This window comes from Capra hircus, chromosome 12 (assembly GCF_001704415.2).
Source record: "Capra hircus breed San Clemente chromosome 12, ASM170441v1, whole genome shotgun sequence".
Classification (NCBI taxonomy): Eukaryota; Metazoa; Chordata; class Mammalia; order Artiodactyla; family Bovidae; genus Capra; species Capra hircus.
In genome coordinates, this window is record NC_030819.1 from 68,375,167 (window position 1) to 68,397,122 (window position 21,956).

At 36.7% G+C, this 21,956-nt stretch overlaps 1 protein-coding gene across 1 annotated transcript in view; it reads right to left on the reverse strand.

The window, feature by feature from the left end:
* RB1 (RB transcriptional corepressor 1) overlaps nt 1-21,956 on the reverse strand; it is a 117,656-nt gene that overhangs the window by 41,655 nt on the left and 54,045 nt on the right. The window contains exons 13-17 of the mRNA XM_018056748.1: nt 20,299-20,415; nt 18,812-18,868; nt 18,697-18,728; nt 18,536-18,612; nt 17,362-17,558 (exon numbers count right to left, since the gene is read on the reverse strand). Coding sequence (XP_017912237.1) covers nt 17,362-17,558; nt 18,536-18,612; nt 18,697-18,728; nt 18,812-18,868; nt 20,299-20,415 — 480 coding nt within the window. The remainder of the gene's footprint in view (nt 1-17,361; nt 17,559-18,535; nt 18,613-18,696; nt 18,729-18,811; nt 18,869-20,298; nt 20,416-21,956) is intronic.

Genomic DNA, 21,956 nt, shown 5'->3' on the forward strand with positions numbered 1-21,956 from the left:
TCCTTTGTGCCAATTCATGAACAAGGAGAATGTGTCATATGGATGATGGGGGAGGGGAAGGGAGACATGAATGGACAAGCCATGAATACTTTCCCTCCACAGTAAACTCGAGCAATTTCTCATGTGTGTCAGGGTGTTCCAAAGATTAAAAAAAGAGACAAGTGCATAGAGAAAAGAACACACTGAGGAATCAAGCCCCGGGCTCAAGACAAGATGGCACTTGAACAAAGGTCTAGAGATGGAAAAAATTTTATGTTTAAAACCATAAACAGATCTGGATCAAGAACTCAGGTTCACATGAACATTCAATACAGGAGAAGATGTGGAACAATTTATAACAGTTATCTATCTCAGTTTCTTTGGGTTTTCTGTTCGTAGTTTTTTAAAATATGAAGAACCACATAAAAAACCACTTAATGCCTCCCTGCTTCTTCAATGGTTCAGTTATGAAGAAAAGTTACTTTATTAAATTGAGCTTACTTAGAGCTTTATAAAGCAATCATTTATTTGCATTTCAGTGGATAACTGTTCATATGAACCAAGTTACTATCCTTATTTTTGTGCTTTTTCTGTATATCTGTATTTTTTTTAACTTCTCTCTAGACTACTTCACTAGTAGAACACAAGGTCCCTATCAAAAATTTTACTTCTAAGATATTGCCTTCCTTTATTTTTCATTCTTGGACTTTACATTTTTTCATTCTTACAGAAGATGTTAGGCATACCTGAAATTTTTCATTTAAAACTCAGAAAGAACTCAGTTTTAACATTTCAACCTATAAAGAGATCTAGTTTTCCATTTCACCTCACTCTCACCCTTCCCTTCAATCTCCCTGAGAGTTGACTCAAATATTTTCTCAACCCTAAACTATATATACAACTACAGATTTAAAAAAATACTTATATTACTATATTAAAATATCATTCAGAGAACTAATAAACGGAACATACAGATGCACAGTAACTTCTTTTAAAATCTAGTGTTCTCCCTTCATAAAGTCTTCTAATCTTTTCTTCCTGAGGAATCTAGTAGATCAACGGTGACAGTACACCACACAAAGGAGTGCCTCACAAAGGGCTGCATTTTCTCCCGTTTCCAGTACCAACCAGCTCCAGGGCAAAACAGTCATCTTGTTACTCAAGATAAAAAACGTACAAGCTATTATTTTCATTTAGAATAACATTTTATACTGTCTTCTATGCGGGACTACATGCTACAGTGGTAATAAAAACAGTGTGAATGAATAAACAGAAATAACGTGGTACAATGAAAGGAGAACTTTCCTAGACTAACACGAAGTCTGGAATCAAACCAGTCTGGGTTCATATGCCAAGTGGGTGACTCTAGACAAACTGCTTAACCTTCCTGAGCCTGCTTCCACTTTTGAAAAACAGAAACAGTATTAACATCATCACAGGATGATTATGAAAATTAAATCAGACAAATACTTTTGGTGCACAGCACACTGCAACTAGTCAAGGAGTATTAGCTGCCATCCATCTATGGCTAATGAGCTGCTAGCTGGGACACAGATTCCTAGGTTCCTCCTCATATGGGAAATTAGATTCACGCCTATACCTACTTTGTGGAGTCAGTGTAAAGAATCAAGAGAGTACTTCACTTTAAAGTCAAAATCATGTAAAGTCATCTAGGATTTGGCCACTCTAAAGAGTGGTCCATGGGCTAGCAACATCAGAAGCACCTGGGGGCCTGTAAGAAATGCTCAATCTCAAGTCCTGCCCTAGAACCACGTGATAAGAAAATTTATTTTAATAAGATCTCCATGCATAGTAAAGTTTGAAAAATACTACTAAGAAAATAATCCTCTGCCTAGAAGGAAGAAAAGAACATTATCAATATCAACTGTGCCAAAAACCCAAAAGTACAAAGGGCATTTACAATAGAACATACTGATTTTATTAGCTCAGGAAAGCAAGTTGGAGAAAACAGGCATCACGGACTGACAGGATCTGAAATTGTGAGAAATACAGAATAATTCACAAGGAAAAGGAGGGGGAAGGCAGGAAAAAAAATTAAAACACTGGGTAAAGAGCACAATATTTTCCAGAAGCAAATGGGTACTCTCACCCATGAATAATACAGTAATGTCTATAATGATGTCCCTAGCTCAAAAAGTAAAATTACTTTAAATACACTCTGCCGAAGAAGACAAGAAAGCATGTATATTCTCTTTCAAAATTATTTCCCTCAAAAAACCTGTGTGTTTACACACACACACACACACACACATATACACACATATATTTTAAGTAGTGCATAAAAAAAATTCAACCCTGAATATTCATTGGAAGGACTAATGCTAAAGTTGAACTCTACTTCGGCCACCTGATTGGAAGAACTGACTCACTGGAAAAGACCCTGATGCTGGGAAAGATTGAGGGGATAAGGAGAAGGGAGCAACAGAGGATGAGATGGTTGGATGACATCACTGACTCAATGGACATCAATCTGTGCAAACTCCAGGAGATAGTGAAGGACAGGGAAGCTTGGTGTGCCGCAGTCCATGGGGTTGCAAAGAGTCAGACATGACTTAGCGACTGAATAATAACAACAAAATTATCTTGTACATTCACTTTGGTACAATATCTCATTTACCAAGAGAGCTAGCTCTTCACTTTTAAAGAGATTAAAAACAGACTTTTGAGACTAATTTACTAGTCTTAAATCAGGACTCATGTACCATTGCCAATGTGGTCCATAATTTTCCCCAAAATATCTTTCCACATTTCCACAGTCAGTTTAAGTTTTTTCCCATCCACTTACAATTGATCACTCCCTCCTTTGACCCTCATGGCTTATCTTATTTCACAGTATATCACAATGATTTACCTTCCTATAGGTTCCAAGTCTCTTTAAGGGTAGGGGCTATTTCCCATGTCATTAGATACCTCGCTGGGGCAAGTACAATTCCTTTCAAATAACTGATAGATAAATATCAGGTACGATCCAAAGAGAATTGGGGAAAACTGAGGTAAAGGAGAGCAGGGAAATGAGACCTCTCTGTTATCCTTTTTTGAAAAATGTTTCTTCAACATTTTATACATTGTGAAGCAATCTAAAGTAGTGGCACACCTTCAGCAGCAGCAAATAATTCTCAACATTTAAATAGTTTTGTAGAATCATAAAATATTTGAGCTAGAAATACTAAAATCTTTTTGGTCTGTCTCAATTTACAAAGCAAGAAACTAAGACAGAGACATGAACTTATACGTGGAAGAGGCAGGCTCTAAATGGCAGGTCTTCTGATTCCCACATTAGGCCATACTCACTCTCACTATGTCAATGTGGTTTGCTCTAGAGATCAAAGAACTCTCTGAACACAGTGTTTCACTATGTTGCAAAGGAAGGATACTCCAATTAAAAAAATTAAGAAAAACAAACCAAAACAACAATAAACATAGGGAGTGCTTGAAGAATAGCAGAAGGCTAGAAAGGTAAGGCAGGGTTCAATTATCACAACCAGAGTAAAAAGGCTGCATTTATCTAATGGCAATGGGAGCTACTGTGGGATTCTGAACAGGAACATTGCATGAAAAAGCATTTAAGAATATTCACTCAGCACCCAACTATAGAATGCAGGGTAGTACCAAAGCTGGGAGACCAGGCAGGAGTCTATAATAGTATGTTCAAAGTAAGAAGGTCATGATATGATCTAGGAAAATGTAAATGAAAATAGATATTTAACATACTAAATAAAGATGACACATGGTAATTTTTTTTTTTTGGTTTCTGTATTTATAATTACTGATCAACTTTAACTGATGCTTTTGAACTGTGGTTAGAGAACTTCTTAGAGAAGACTCTTGAGAGTCCCTTGGAAAGCAAGATCAAACCAGTCAGTCCTAAAGGAAATCAACCGTGAGTAATCTTGTGGAAGGACAGATGCTGAAGCTAAAGGTCCAATACTTTGGCCACCTGATGTAAACAGCTGACTCACTGGAAAAGACCCTGATGCTGGGAAAAACTGAAGGCAGAAGGAGAAGAGGGCAACAGACAATGAGATGGTTGGATGGTATCACTGATTCAATGGACATGAACTTGGGCAAACTCCAAGAGATGGTGAGGGACAGGAAAGCCTGACGTGCTGCAGTCCATGGAGTCGCAAAGAGTTGCACACGACTTGGCGACTGAACAACATTTTATATTACAAGACTCTATAAAACTACAGAGAAAAAGAAGAAAAAATGTTCGGTATTCAAGCCCTGATGACTTGAAAAGTAAAATGTAAAAATACAAATATTGGGAAGCAAAGGTGTATGTAGAACAAAATAAAATAATTTTAGCTTTGAAAGGTAAAGTCAAATATTCTAAATCACTTGAAAGCGCCTACTTAACCATGGGAATTAAGAGCAAGAAATTAGGAGTATCCTGGGTCAGAATGAGAAACATTATAAAACCACAGTGATGTTTTCAGAAAGAATCAGATTTTTAAAAACTAAAATGTTTTGCTGGAAAAAAGATAAATATATGCTTACTTTAAAAAAACTCATTAAAAAAAAAAACTCATGAGGAGCTTTAAAAAAACCCAACATAAAGCATTTTTCATTATAGTAGCATGGTTGCTGTATAAATATAGTATATGACATCATATTACCTCACCATCCTTATTTTTTTAAGTGTTAAATACAGCTTAATCATTATCTTACAATTCATTTGCCTTCCTGAGACACTGCTCTTTGTAAAACATAACTTTTGAAAAAAGCTAACGTCTAATGGTAAATACTAAAACCATTGTGCGAAGTGCACCAGAGGTTAATGATCTACCATCCAAACACACAACAGATATCCTTTCTGGCTTTTTCAGAGCCACAGGCTTTTCTCCCTTTTGTGTTCATTTCCTGTCAAGTTTGACATTTCAAAAGAATACCAAAGAAGCTTAAAAATTTGTTTACAAGTGTGTCATTAAATCAGGACTCTAAAAATAAAAGCTATTCATTACAACTGTACTGATGTACAAAAGAGGCCTTCATTTAAATTTTGGAAAAATAGTAAAAAAAGGAAACATTTTTAATCTTTTCTTATATAGAAGTGCTCTGGTCCAATATTTTTGCAACTGAATGAAGAAACTTGCTGATGTGTAGTGACTACAAAAAAAAAAAAAACACACAACAGAATCCAATTTAATGAGTCAGCTATATTTGATAGCATTTAGAGGAGGCTCAGCTTTCTTATGATTTATTAAAATTTAATACAACAATTAATTACTAATACTTCTACATTCTCCATATAATAAGTATCCTCTGAAATACTATTATTTAGAAGATATGATGCATTTAATACAGGAAAATAGAAATGAAACCCTAAATATTCTTTAAGTATACATATTCAAAAATCTTTATCAATCACTAAATACTATACATAACTCTTTTGGCTGTGATAAAGGAACAGAGACCAGATTTGTCTTAATTACAAAATCAAACAACATAAATAATAGTTTCTAGACTCTGAGTACAGGCTAGTAATAGGACAAGCAGCATAAGACAGTAATTCCTGGGGGAAAAAAAAAGCAAATGCTTAAGCTCCACCTTTGCCTGGAGACTTCCCAGGTTACGAGTCAGGGAGGAGAAACTGAAATAGACCTCAGTGGTCTCCCTGGTTGAAGAAACAGAATTGAGAATTCAAGACAGAGAAATTAGGAAAACTAGCAGGACAGAGTAGCAGAGGAGAGACTTACACAGAAAAGAGAGAGTTGCAAAGAGAGCGCTCCAGGAGTCTGCAGAGAGTTACTCTTGGTCTTTACCCCAGTTCTGATCACTGCCTGCAAACTACTGGAGGCCAAAAAAAGAAGCGTGAGAAGAAGCAGAACCATTCCAGGAGCTGTAACAGGGCCAAGAAGAGTTCTGATTTCCACCAGCCAGTCTGGAAAAACCTTGTAATGTATGAGACACCAGGTAGAGCACCTAGAAGGGGATTGCCTCAAGAGTGGGGGAAAATTAGTCATAAGATTAAAGACTGGCTTTGTCTAGAAAAAAGAAAAGCCTTTAAAGGATCAAACGCTTCCAAGTAACCAAACTGTGTCCCAAGACACAAGAATAGTGAAAGGAATAGGAAAATATCTAGGACCACTAAGGTAAAATTCACAAGGCCTGACATCCAATAAAAAGTTACCAAGTAGCACCCTCCCCCCCCAAAAAAGACCCTTCAAAAGAGAAGTATCAGTCAATAGACAGTACTAAAAAGATATAGATATTAGAATTAGTGGACAGGGACTTTAAAATAATTATTATAACTATATTCCAGATGTTGAATGTAAAGGAAAGCACAGACATGCTGAAGAGAGATATGAATGATTTAGAAAAGGATTCAAATCAGATTCTAGAGATGAAAAATCTAATACCTAAGATTAAAAGCACAGTAGATGGAATTAATAGCAAATAAGACATTTCAGAAGAAAAAAATTAATGAACTTGAAGACACAGGTGTAACAGAAACAATTTCAAGTAAAACAGAAACAAAAACATCTGGGACAGCAACCAGAGCATCAGGCAGCAGTGGGACAATTGTAAGTGACCCAATACATGTGTGACCAGAATCCCTGCAGGAAGGGGTGAAAGGAGTCAACAAAAACATTTTGAGAAAATAACGGCCCCAGATTTGATGCAATCTATAAGCCCACATTTCGAAGTAGAACGCCAAGCAAGAGAAACAGGAAAAAAACTGAATTAAGGCACATCTTAATCAAATTGCTTAAAACTAGAGATAAAGAGCTGCTCTGTAAGAAGGGCAACTACTATAAAACTAAAAATGCTATGCTGCTGCTAAGTCGCTTCAGTCGAATGCTATGAGATGCATAGTTTCTCATATGAGAACTCAGGGGGATAAGATGAGGAGGGGAAAAAAAAAAACAAAGGGAGGGAGAGGTCAGCACATACCAGGCAGGAGCAAGGTACCAGACTTCTAAGAAACATTTTAGAAGTGAATCTTGCCCCAGACCCCAGCTGACACCGCATGGTCTGGGAGGAACTGTCCAGTCTAGCTCTTCCCCGATTCCTGACCCACAGAATCATAAGCAAAATAAAATGATAGTTTTAAGCCACTAATGTGCAATTCAGCAATAGATAACTCGCTTATATCAACATTTAATCCTTCCTTTCCCATCTTGAAAAATAATTATCTGCTGCCTCACGTACCTCCAGCTATACCTTTACTTCCCTTTACAGATAAAACTGGTAGGAACTATTTATAACCACTGTCTCCACGTTCTCTCTCACTCATAACTCAGCCAAATTCCACTGAGATCTACTTCTGCTCCCACATCACTTCCGACAGTCCTTGCTACCTTCACCAGCGGCTTCCTTGTTGCCGAAACTAATAGCCACTCTTCAGTTGCTACTGACTTCCCCCACAGTATCTGAAACAGCAAGCACTCAGACCTTTTCATTCTCTCTTTCTGACACCACTGCTGATATTTCTCCTTAGTGACAGGAGGATTCCTTGATCTCTTTTGTAGGCTTCTGTTTTCTGTCTACCCCTTAACTGTTGGTGCTCCTTAGGATTCTGTCCTAAATTACATTCTCTTTTTGTACTACACTCTCCTGTTAAGTGACTTTATTCTATTTCCTAAACTTTAGTCATTTGGTAAAACACAGGGATTTATCGTTTTGGAGCCAGAGAGACCTGTGTTTGAGCCATAAGCTCTGCTGTTTAGCTTATATGGTTTAGGGTAAGTTATAAAACTTCTCTAAGCATTATTTCCCTCATTTAGAATAATAATACCTCATGGATTATTATAAAAGTCAAATGAGATAAGTACTCACCATAGAGTGGGTGACACAAGATAAACCATCAATAAAAGGTGGTAATTTCTGTTACTATATATGTGCCAGCAGCTCTCAGGTCTCTGTTCCTGGCCTAGAATTTCCTTCCTAAACTCCAGACACACATACCAACTGCCTCTTGACACCTTTACTTGATGATCTACAAGCAATTCAAGCTCAACATAATCAAATTTCACCTCCAAGGAAATCTCATTCAATTCCAGCTATCTTTAATGAATGACACTACCTTAATGTCATACGTTGACCCTTTCTCTGTCCTTCATTCTCACTCGTGTCATTAACTGCCATATCTTATAATACAAAGCCAGAGACGCTGCTCCAAGTGCTTTTCCCATACATTAACCCATTTAAAATGGAACACACACATGTAATAAGATACAAACTTTATAAATGACCAGGAAGTAGTATTGATCAACACTGTAAGACTGCAAAGGAGGAAAGAATGACTATAGACTTAGGATGGTCTCAAAAGGCAAAGTGGAAGCAGACCTGAAAATCTGGTAAATAAAAAGGGGAAAGTATTTCAGGTGGAGCTTATGAAGTGAGCAAAGACTCAGAGACAGGCACAGACAAACATGAATGTCTGAGTAACAGTAAACAGAGACATCTGAATCGAGAACAGAATACAAGGAAAGTATTCTCAAAATATTTTGGACTCAGCATCTTTTAACATTCTTAAATTATTGAGGACCCAGAAGTTTTTGTTCAAGTGAGTGTGTCTATCAACATTTGAGAGCCCCTTGGACAGAAGACCCTGGCGGGTTACAGTCCATAGAGTCACAAAATGTTGGACATGACTGAAATGACTTAGTACGCATGCAATATTACTGTGTTAATAATTAAATTTAATTTAAAGTTAATTAAGAAAACTAAGATCATGGTATCTGGTCCCATCACTTCATGGGAAATAGATGGGGAAACAGAGGAAACAGTGTCAGACTTTCTTTTGGGGGGCTCTAAAATCATTGTAGATGGTGACTGCAGACATGAAATTAAAAGACACTTGCTCCTTGGAAGAAAAGCTGTGACCAACGTAGATAGCATATTAAAAAGCAGAGACATTATTTTGCCAACAGAGGTCCATCTAGTCAAGGCTATGGTTTTTTCAGTAGTCATGTATGGATGTAAGAGTTGGACTGTGAAGAAAGCTGAGTGCCTAAGAATTGATGCTTTTGAACTGTGGTGTCGGAGAAGACTCTTGAGAGTCCCGTGGACTGCAAGGAGATCCAACCAGTCCATCCTAAAGGAGATCCCTCCTGGGTGTTCATTGGAAGGACTGATGCTGAAGCTGAAACTCCAATACCTTGGCCACCTCGTGTGAAGAGTTAACTCATTGGAAAAGACCCTGATGCTGGGAGGGATTGGGGGCAGGAGGAGAAGGGGACGACAGAGGATGAGATGGCTGAATGGCATCACTGACTCAATGGACATGAGTTTGAGTGAACTCCGGGAGTTGGTGATGGACAGGGAGGCCCGGCGTGCTGCAGTTCATGGGGTCGCAAAGAATTGGATACAACTGAGTGACCGAACTGAACTCAAGTATAATTAAAAATGGAAAAATTTTAAGAATACAATTTATCTGAAATAACCAAAATAAGCTTGCTATGGACATGAGTTTGAGTAAGCTCTAGGAGTTGGTGATGGACAGGGAGCCTGGCATGCTGCAGTCCAGTGCTGCAAAGAATCTGACGTGCCTGAGCGACTGACCTGAAGTGAACTGAAGCTTGCTACATGTTAACAGAGCTAACATTTTCATGGAGCCTAACTCTATTTCCCTAAATAAACAAAAAATTAAAACAGTGGCAGAGCTTTACAATCCTGCAAATCCTTTTAATATCTAGCCTATACAACAGACCTGAATTCTCATATCTGCTTCTGTATTTCCTTCATTGAAATGTGTTGTCTGTTTGAAGTATAAGAATATCTGGCCTCACACAACATGTAGTTGAAAAAACAAGGAGTATTTTAATAGACTTTTCAGATAATAAAGGATATTCTTTTTTGACACTACCCTAAAACTCAACAAGCAGTAGTTTCTTAAAGGTTAATTGCAATGTGAAATTGGAAGTAACTTTCATGAATTTTAATTTTCATTGAATCTTTAACCTTAATTTTCATGAATTTTAATTCATGAGTTAAACTTCACATTCTGATACCTTAAAAACCATTGATTGATTGATCAAAGACCTTAAACTCTGAATAAACTTCTTACTCATGTATGATTTTATAGCATGATGCATAGATCTTACAATGCTGATGAATCTCTTTATGTAATGTTGAACAATCACATTTACTAACACTACCACTGAATTCATCAGAAAAGTCTTTGATGTACTGGGAAGCTATTCTGCTTACAGTGAATACAAGATTATCAAAATTCTAATTTTCCCTTGAGAACTCAAAACTTATCACTGGCAACGTTTATCATTAGTTGCTTTCAACCACACTGTACTTGAGAATACAGATTATATAAAATAAATACTTTTAACTGGCTCATCAATGATGTTATTAAAAGACAACAGGCATTTTTTACGTTGTTTCTTTTTTAACTGAGAGTTTGTGGTGGTGAAGAATACACTGACCACAAACCTGGAGGGGAGGGGACTTAGGGGCAGAACGCATACAAGTATATATGTGGCTGATCACCAGAACCCCTTCGCTGTTCACCAGAAACTACCATAACATTGTTAATCAGCTATACCCAAACACAAAATAAAAAGCTGAAAAAAAAAAAAAACAAACCCCACAAATGCTTTGATGCTACTGCTCTAATCCGGTGCAAAGGTTCCAAAAGTTTTGGAATAAATGTCAACAGAGTGAAAAAAAGAAATAACATCTTAACAGTAATATGAAAATAGCTTTCACACTGCAGCTCCCCTAAAATGTTTTCTGGGATCACCAGGGGATCACAGACCATACTTTAAACAGCTAATAAGAAAAAAAGGAAGAGACAAATCTTCTAAAAGAAGCCTTGCAATCATCAAATATTTACTTAAAATTCCCACACTAAAAACATAATTTGATTCCTTTGACCCTCTCTGTAAGCTGGGTAATTATAGAACTGTATCCTGAACACCATAAATGTTTAAGTTGTAAAGATTCTGGATTTTGCTATTTTTCTCGAATGAGTATTTTTTGTTTCTTTGTCTTAAAGCAGGTAATTATTTTTACTGAACTTGAGTTGTAAACTGTTTATTCACCAGCAGCTTCTGTTTCAAGTCACATATTTTGCTTCAAGCTGGTTTTAGAAAAGGCAGAGGAACCAGAGATCAAATTGCCAACATCCGCTGGATCATCAAAAAGACAAGAGAGTTATAGAAAAACATCTATTTCTGCTTTATTGACTATGCCAAAGCCTTTGACTGTGTGGATCACAATAAACTGTGGAAAATTCTGAGAGAGATGGGAATACCAGACCACCTGACCTGCCTCTTGAGAAATCTGTATGCAGGTCAGAAAGCAACAGTTAGACCTGGACACGGAACAACAGACTGGTTCCAAATAGGAAAAGGAGTGCGTCAAAGCTGTATATTGTCACCCTGCTTATTTAACTTATATGCAGAGTACATCATGAGAAATGTTGGACTGGAAAAAACACAAGCTGGAATCAAGATTGCTGGGAGAAATATCAATAACCTCAGATATGCAGATGACACCACCCTTATGGCAGAAAGTGAAGAGGAACTCAAAAGCCTCTTGAGGAAAGTGAAAGAGGAGAGTGAAAAAGTTGGCTTAAAGCTCAACATTCAGAAAATGAAGATCATGGCATCCGGTCCCATCACTTCATGGGAAATAGATGGGGAAACAGTAGAAACAGTGTCAGACTTCATTTTTGGGGGGAGGGGGGCTCTAAATCACTGTAGATGGTGATTGCAGCCATGAAATTAAAACACGCTTACTCCTTGGAAGAAAAGTTATGACCAACCTAGATAGCATATTCAAAAGCAGAGACATTAACTTGGCCGACTAAGGTCCGTCTAGTCAAGGCTATGGTTTTTCCAGTAGTCATGTATGGATGTGAGAATTGGACTGTTAGGAAGGCTGAGCACCGAAGAATTGATGCTTTTGACCTGTGGTGTTGGAGAAGACTCTTGAGAGTCCCTTGGACTGCAAGGAGATCCAACCAGTCCATTCTGAAGGAGATCAGCCCTGGGATTTCTTTGGAAGGAATGATGCTCAAGCTGAAACTCCAGTACTTTGGCCACGTCATGCAAAGAGTTGACTCATTGGAAAAGACTCTGATGCTGGGAGAGATTGGGGACAGGAGGAGAAGGGGACAGAGGATGAGATGGCTGGATGGCATCACGGACTCGATGGACACGAGTCTGAGTGAACTCCGGGAGTTGGTGATGGACAGGGAGGCCTGGCGTGCTGCGATTCATGGGGTCACAAAGAGTTGGACACGACTGAGCGACTGAACTGAACTGAAAGCCACTTTGAGACAGGCTTTGCTGGTGGCTCAGTCAGTAAAGAATCTGCCTGCAATTCAGGAGAGCAGGGTTCAATCTCTGTGTCAGGAAGATCCCTCAGAGAGAAGAATGGCAACCCACACCAGTAACTTTGCCTGGAGAATTCCATGGACAGAGGAGCCTGGCAGGCAACAGTCCATGGTTGTTTCAATTTTCCAGTTTCCCTAGTCAGAAAGCCTGAGATTTTCCCACTGGCACTCAGTTCAGTTCAGTTCAGCCACTAAGTCCTGTCTGACTCTTTGTGACCCCATGAATCGTAGCACGCCAGGCCTCCCTGTCCATCACCAACTCCCGGAGTCCACCCAAACCTATGTCCATTGTGTCGGTGATGCCATCCAACCATCTCATCCTCTGTCGTCTCCTTCTCCTCCTGCCCCCAATATCTCCCAGCATCAGGGTCTTTTCAAATGAGTCAGCTTTCCGCATCAGGTGGCCAAAGTACTGGAGTTTCAGCTTCAGCATCAGTCCCTCCAATGAACACCCAGGATGGACTGGTTGGATCTCCTTGCAGTCCAAGGGACTCTCAAGAGTCTTCTCCAACACCACAGGTCAAAAGCATCAATTCTTCAGTGCTCAGCTTTCATTACAGTCCAACTCTCCCATCCATACATGACTACTGGAAAAACCATAGCCTTGACTAGATGGACCTTTGTTGGCAAAGTAATGTCTCTGCTTTTCAATATGCTGTCTAGGTCTGTCATAACTTTTCTTCCAAGGAGCAAACGTCTTTTAATTTCATGGATGCAATCACCATCCACAATGATTTTGGAGCCTCCCAAATATAAAGTCAGCCACTGTTTCCACTGTTTCCCCATCTATTTCCCATGAAGTAATGAGACCAGATGCTATGATCTTCATTTTCTGAATGTTGAGCTTTAAGCCTACTTTTTCACTCTCCTCTTTCACTTTCATCAAGAGGCTCTTTAGTTCTTCTTCACTTTCTGCCATAAGGGTGCTTTCATCTGCATATCTGAGTTATTGATATTCCTCCTGGCAATCTTTATTCCAGCTTGTGTTCTTCCAGCCCAGCATTTTTCATGATGTACTCTGCATATAAGTTAAATAAGCAGGGTGACAAAACATAGCCTTGACGTACTCCTTTTCCTATTTGGAACCAGTCTGTTGCTCCATGTCCAGTTCTAACTGTTGCTTCCTGACCTGCACATAGGTTTCTCAAGAGGCAGATCAAGTGGTCTGGTATTCCCATCTCTTTCAGAATTTTCCACACTTTATTGTGATCCACATAGTCAAAGGCTTTGGCAGTCAATAAAGCAGAAATAAATGTTTTTCTGGAACTCTCTTGCTTTTTCAACAATCCAGCAGATGTTGGCAATTTGATCTCTGGTTCCTCTGCCTTTTCTAAAACCAGCTTGAACATCTGGAAGTTCAGGGTTCATGTATTGTTGAAGCCTGGCTTGGAGAATTTTGAGCATTACTTTACTAGCATGTGAGATAAGTGCAATTATGCGGTAGTTTGAGCATTCTTTGGCATTGCCTTTCTTTGGGATTCGAACGAAAACTGGCCGTTTCCAGTCCTGTGGCCACTGCTGAGCTTTCCAAATTTGCTGACATACTGAGGGCAGCACTTTCACAGCATCATCTTTTAAGATTTGAAATAGCTCAATTGGAATTCCATCACTTCCACTAGCTTTGTTCGTAGTGATGCTTCCTAAGGCCCACCTGATTTCACATTCCAGGATGCCCGGCTGTAGGTGAGTGTGAGTGATCACTTCTTTGTGATTATCTGGGTCGTGAAGATCCCTTTTGTACAGTTCTTCTGTGTATTTTTGCCACCTCTTCTTGATATCTTCTGCTTCTGTTAGGTCCACATCATTTCTGTCCTTTATTGAGCTCATCTTTGCATGAAATGTTCCCTTGGTATCTCTAATTTTCTTGAAGAGATCTCGAGTCTTTCCCATTCTGTTGTTTTCCTCTATTTCTTTGCACTGATCGCTGAGGAAGGCTTTCTTATCTCTCCTTGCTATTCTTTCGAACTCTGCATTCAAATAGATATATTTCCTTTTCTCCTTGCTTTATGTCTCTTCTTTTCACAGCTATTTGTAAGGCCTCCTCAGACAGCCATTTTGCTTCCCCCTATACCTTCCAGCCCCAGGCTAAAAGCTTCCTACCCAGGCCCACAACACCCTTACTCCATTTCTTAACCCACAGCACCCTTACTCCATTTCTTAACTCAGCTGTCTGCTCTAAAAGGTCAGTGACTCAGTAGAAGAGAATCTGCCTGCAAATCAGGAGACACAGAAGCTGTGGGTTCCACCCCTGGGTCAGGAAGATCCCTTGAAGAAGGAAATGGCAATCCATCCAGTATTTTTGTCTAGAAAATCTAATGGACAGAGGAGCCTAGTGGGCTACAGTCCATGGGGTCTCAAAAGTCCATAGGGTCTCAAAAAGTCAGGCACAACTGAGTGTGCACAGGTTTTATAGCTGTATTTTTTTGTGAGGAGTCATATGGTATGGTCTCCCTCCATATTACCAGAGGTACAGATTCCTTACAAAAGATTTTTCATCTGAGGAATTAGAATCATGAGAGTTGTTCTGCATTTATAAAAAATTTCTCTGGTGGCTGTGAGAGAAACAGTGTTAAGGTAGCCACACATGTGTGTAGATCAAGAGGAAAAATCCACAGAAGTCCACAAAAAAGACCATTTAGAGAATAAACTACCTGGTCTATTTCGGTTTACAAAGATTTTACTGAAAAAATCTAACACAGTCTGAATATACTGAAAGTAAAATATCCAAATCTCACCTCATCATCTACTGGCATGATAAACTGCTTAACAGATTTAAGAGGCCTAAACATCTGTAAGTCATTTTGCCCAATGCTTAGGCATGGTTCATTTTAAACCACCCCTAATCTTCCAGATTTCCAGAGGACAAGATTTCACTATGTTTTTCAATAGATTATTTAGCATTTTATATTCATATATTGCCTGTTAATCTCTCTAGGATGAAAAAAAAAAACAGAAGTGTGCTTATGCCTTCTTAAAGTAATTCTGTTCTTGATTTAGTATTTCTCAAGACTGCGCAGTAAAGGTACTCAACCCTTTTCCCATGTAACCATTAAAAGTAAAATTATGTTCTTTCTTTCATTAAATTACCAATGAGTAAAGTAAGTAGTATCTCACTTGATGTTTCCCTGTGAGTATGTTCTCATAAATATCCTCAGTTCAGTGACAGATTCTGACTGTAATACAGAAACAAAAAACCAAGCAGGTTTGCTCTGATTCTTGATCTGGATTTTGGTATCATAGGTATGCTGAATTGCTCTGATTCTTGATCTATATGTTAGCAATGTGGGTACATTCTATTTGTAAAAAATCCTTTTTAGTACAACTTGTGATATATGCTTTTCTATATATACGTTATACTTCAATAAAGAAAAAAATCCTACAGTCTGTGAAAGCTCAAACTTATCTATGGTATGCCCACTCTCTGAAGTGTTAATTATTCTCACAGGAAAGACTCACATATTATGTTGTGTGGCATGACTTATGTTCATAGTTACCTACCACCACTCTGTTCTGTTTATGATTAAAACAGCAGTATGTATTGATTTTTTAAAAATTCAAACACTGAAAGTAGTCTATAATCTCATCCCCTAGAAATACCAAAGTTAGAATTTAAATTCAGAGGCTTATGAAGTCCACACTACTCTATTATTAAAAAACTGTACCCTTGACCAGACTTTGTGCATGTTACTTTTCCTCCAAAAATTCTCAAAAATAAAGGAATATTGTTTAGAATCCTAGAATACCAGTAACTGAACTCAACAGGCTTGAACACAAGCAATTTTCAACAGTAAATTTCTACTATTTCCTCTATAATTTTCAGAGCTCATATCTTTTCTATATCCTCACAATATCTACCTCAATGCAAGGCATATAGCAGATGTGCATTGACAGAAATAAAGTTCTCTAAAAGAAATAAGAATAGTCACTTTCAGATGATACAGTAATGTCTTGATCTCAGTTTCTAGGAAAAGTGGGCATGGCACCCTCTGAAAAGCACTCTGTTTTTTCCGTTTATTGATCTGTGTATTTATTTTTGCTACTTTCACTGAACCCCCAGATTCTGAGAGTTTTCTCCTAACTACTCCTTTTTTTTTTTACAAAGCAGAAGCTTTTGTATAAAAGACTTACCCAATTCAATCATAGCAATACAATGTCTATCAACTTCCCCTACTTCTCTCCTTTTCTATCCTCTCTGTCTATACAGCAATACACGAAAAGCACAAAGAAACAAGTTATCTCTTAGCCATTACATTTTTAAAATATAAAAAAATTTAAAACTACGTTTACATGAAGATTAAGATTCTAATATAACTAAAGCCTTAATTTTTTCACTGTCATTTCTATATGCTGATAGAAATGAAAAGATGTAAGCTTAGCACACAACAGTTTCAAAAGAAACCAACTGTATATCAATCTACAAACCTGATGATTAACAAAGTATTGCCCAACTATGAAAATTTAAAGAGCATAACAGAAGTACTTCATATAAATGTTTTATTATTACTACATAGGAAATATAACCTTTCTTTAAATAAAGCTTTATCAATAGCTTATATGCTATAAATAGACTACCTAGAATATTCTTTTTGCCCATATAGTGCTATAAGCAATAACTACACCTGTGTAGATTTTAGATTATGTTTAACAAAGGGACAAAAAAAATCAAATTAAATTGAAATAAAAATTTGTACTTTTAAATCATCTCAATAGCCTGTCAATTTTTTTTAAATTATTCTGTTGAAATTTAACACCAGACATTAAAATTTTCAAACATGACACTCCTACTTTAAATAAAGTTCCCAAATACGTTAGAGAATTCTGGCTTTGTTTTGAAGTGCCAAGCTTTAAGAAAAGCAATTCATAATAAATTCCTATATGAGATAGTCTGGAGAGCTCAAAGACACCATTCTATTGATAATATTTCACTTGATTCTTGGGCTCTACTTGGAAATCATTAAATCGCATATTTGCTCAAGGTAAATTTTAACAAATACATCTCACTAACAGACAACTGTTATCCATATACATATGAACATCTTTAACTATTTCAGCTAGTTACTTACTGAGAGCCATGCAAGGGACTCCATGATCCGATGTTCACATCGTTCTAAATGTTTAATCATTTCTCTGGTCAGGTTGGCTTCTGCTTTGATGAAACTTTCAATCACTTTGTAAAAATCAAAAGCTTTTAAGTTAAATACATTCAGAATCCATGGGAAAGATAGATCTGTCCCAGTATCCAGGCTCTGAGACATACTTCCTAAAAATGAAAGAAAAACATAACTTAGGAATGAAACAGAAAGTCTTGAATTACATTATTTTTCAGTTCAAAGGTTTTATTAAACAAAAAATTAAAACACACTAGAAAGGCTAAACAAAAAAAATTTATTTAAAACAGAATTTTTTATTCTGGAGTCCACAGACTCCTAGGAAATAGGCTTCCCAAGTCTGAGGGCATATGATGTATGTCTCTTTTAGACAGAAGGCTCATAGCTTATATCAAATTTTCAAAGATTTAAATATTCTAAATTTGTATCAGGGACAGGCTTAACATCCAACCAGTAATGCACTGGCATATCCATTTAACTGTCTCATTAATCGTTGATAAAGAGGGGAAGTGATTGTTTAGATTTTGATAATTTGGTTAGAAAAATCTGTTTCAATTGTGCATTTCTTGGTTATATTAGTTATGTAATATATGTGTATCCTTAGACAAATTTTTTTCTTTTGTTTTTTACAAACAAAACTTTTTTGACAGTCGCAAGATGATTTGCAAAGTAATAATACATGTTGAAAATTGTATTTTAAAAAACCACTATTGGTGCCTTCTGTTCCATTTATCTGGCAGATTTCAGTTCCAACCTTTGGTCTCATAACCAATGAATATATATATGTGGCAGTGCTTCCTTATCAGTGGAAGCTGCTCAATAGTACTTCTCAGGGATTTTACAATCTCCTAAGTCTTTAAAAGGGGGTTAATAGGTACATTTCCTGGATTCAGTATAGACCAAAATAGAGACCTTGTGAAAGTACTCCCAAGATGATTTGAAATAATCCAAGTTCACAAGCCGTTCTAAGGTGACCAATTACATTCTTTTGTATATAATGATTTAAATATGCATTTCTTCTCCTTAACTTCATCTCCTACCCTCCTAAAAAAACCCACACAACACCTCAGATAAGTTTTTTAAAACTTTAAATTGAACTAGAATGTTTATTTACTAAAATTTAACTTACTGCTATAGGTAGCCATTACAACCTCAAGAGCGCATGCCAACAAAGACATATGAAAGATGTTGTCATTCAGGAGTTTGCTAAAGGAAAAAAAGAATGATTTTTGTAACATTTACTTTTATAAAAAAAAAAAAAGAAACTGTTTTACTAAAACAAAAATTTACCTAAAATTTTGAATGGATAATCGTTCTTCTTCCTAAAACAAATTTAAAAAATTAACTGAAGCCTTCTTTGCATTAGCAATTAATTTTTTTTTCTATTATATTCTTTTAAACTTACTGATTTAAGCATGGATTCCATTACTCGGTAATACAATCGGACTCCAAGTTTGTATCGCTACAAAGAAATTTAAAAAAAATCACTATTTTAGAAAACATAACAATTACTAATTTTTAAAAAGTTTTGCCCTGAGACACATCTCTGACCCTTCTTAGAAATATGGCTACCAAGAGAGCACAAAAGCTAGCTTGTCTAAAACTGAGGAAACTGAAAGTGCTGGTCACTCAGTTGAGTTCGACTCTCTGCGACCCCATATAAAATGACGGTTTTCACATTCCTGATAAATTTTCAAGAGGAGGGGTCCAGTATATGGTTTTCCTACATTCCTATTTCAGTCTACATCGTAACAGATATATATGTACTAAGAATATATTATATGTTAGTGTTAGTTGCTCAGTCATATCCAACTCTCTACGACCCCATGGACTGTAGCCCACCAGGCTCCTCTGTCCATGGGATTCTACAGGCAAGAATACTGTAGTGGGTAGCCATTCCCTTCTCGAGGGGATCTTCCCAACCCAGGGACTGAACCTGGGTCCACTGTATTGCACACTGATTCTTTACCATCTGAGACAGTGGGGAACCTAGCCATTTTTACACATGAATACAACACTTCTGTGACCTAGTACATGTAGTTAAGATAGCTCTCCAGGATTAAGAGAATAGTACCTTTCCATAAAGCTGGCAAAGGCAAAAATCAGATCTAAAGGGTCTTATCAGCAAAAAGTTTTAATCAAATAACTAGTTTCCATTAGTTTAAAAAACAGTCCAATTTTAAATAAACACAAGTATACACCATAATCCTTCATTCTAAATTATGACCAAAAGAACTTTTAAATATAATTGTTTAAAATACAGATGGTATCAAAATATAACCTCATTACACTAAAGTAAATGTGTATAGTAGATTACAGTTTTCAAATATATTTTATATAGTACCTCAGTAATGCCACAAAGTAAAGCAAATATAGAAACCTGATAGCTCATATATGAAAGAGCCAGATATGAAACCAGGGCTCGGATCCAGAGCCCATTCTCTTGCCAAATATTAGTTTTAGATTTTCTGAAATAATAACAGCAATAGTAAAAGTAACATCATTCAATAATACCACTAATAAATGGCATGTATAATATTCCATTCATTTAAGTATGTGCATACATAATATTTCACATGTGCAAAAGTTAAAGAATATACACCAAAAACTTAATATCAACAAGATTTTGATTTTTTTTTCACTTGTACTTTCTAAAATTTACATAAGTTTTCTAAAATTTTCTACATGTTTCTTTTTGGTTTCTGTAATAGAGTAAGGAGAGCTAGCCCATAAAGTTTTCTCCAAATAGCATCATACACAGCCAACTAGGATATGGTATATGGTAGCTGCCAAAATTTTATACTATTAGATAGCATTTACACAACTTGGACAGATGCTGCATTTGAAATTATTTACTATACAGTGGTACTCATCAAAATGAGTTCAAGTTACCTGTGATCCAATTTCCATACATCCTTGTCCCACAGCTTTAGCAAATTTCTCTTTAAAGATGTCCCCAATATCCTTCACTCTTTTCAGGATACTTTCCTTTGGATTCACTGTACAATTCTTTAAGAAGGAAAAATAGAAATTAAGATAGAGGATACTGTCTAACCAGAGAATTAACAGTTTCTGTTCTATAATAGCATGACTTATTAATTTCAATTGTTTATACTTTGAAAACACTTCACAATAAATAAGTAAATACAACTACTGAAAATATGAGAAATATAAAGCATTCCATTCTGGGATGATAGGGACCAGAAACTATTAGACTACAACTAAAAAACCCCTATTATCTAAATTTTCTGCTGGCAATTTAGGAAAGATTTGTTAGCCCTTCCCTTAGCCATCAAAAAACAGCCTCATAGATTTTACAACTGATACCAAAGAAAAAGAGTTATTCATAAAAGATACAAATGAAAGTACTGCATGCTCAAGGAAATTAATAGTTAAAATATTCATACTACTCAAAGCAATCTACAGATTCAAAAAATTCCTGTCAAAATTTTAAGGTATTTAACAGAGTACAGCAGCTGTATGTAGAACCACAGAAGACCCCAAACAGCCAAAGCAATCTTAAGAAGAACAAAGCTGGAGGCATCAAACTATACTGCAAAGCAGTAATCAAAACAGTTTGCTTTGGTATAAAAACATAGATCAATGGAAGAGAACCGAGAGCTCTAAAATAAACCCATGCATATGATCAATTAATTACCACAAAAGAGTCAATAATACAAAATATTAAGTAAGGAATGGGACAATTTCTTTAATAACTGTGCTGCTAAAACTAGATAACCAGTTTCAAAAAACTGAAATTATACCACTATCTTACTCTACACACAAAAATTAACACAAAATGGATTAAAGACTTGAACATAAGACCTGAAACCATGAAACTCTTGGAAGAAAACATGGATGGTAAACTCCCTGTCATTAGTCTTGGAGATATTTTGGAAATGACTCCCCAAAAAAAGGTAACAAAAGCAAAATAAGCAAGTGGAACTATTTCAAAGCAAAAAGCTCTGTAAAGGAAAGGAAACTATCAACAAAAAGAAAAGGCCACCTACAGGATAAGAGAAGATATTTGCAAATGATATATCTGATAAACGGTTAATAGCCAAACATAAAAAGAACCGATACAACTCAATACCAAACAAACAAAACAAAAAACTAGCTGATTAAAAAAGAGGCAGAGAACTGAATATACATCTTTCCAAAGAAGATATACAAACGGCCAACAATCACAAGAGAAGACGCTTAACAACTCTAATCATTCCCTGGAGGAGGGCATGGTAACCCACTCCAGTATTTGTGCCTGGAGAATATCATGGACCCAGGAGCCTGGAGGGCTACAGTCCACGGGGTCTCAAAGAGAAATGGCTAATCATCAGAGAAATGTAAATCAAAACCATAATGGGATATCGCCTCACACCTGTTTAATGGTTATTACCAAAAAGAGAACAAATAATAAGTGTTGGTGAGGATGTAGAGAACAGGTAACCCTTGTACACTACTGGTGGAAATCTAAATTGGTGCAACCACTATAGAAAACAATTTGGAGACTCATCAAAAAATTAAAAACAGAAATACCATAAAATCCAGCAACT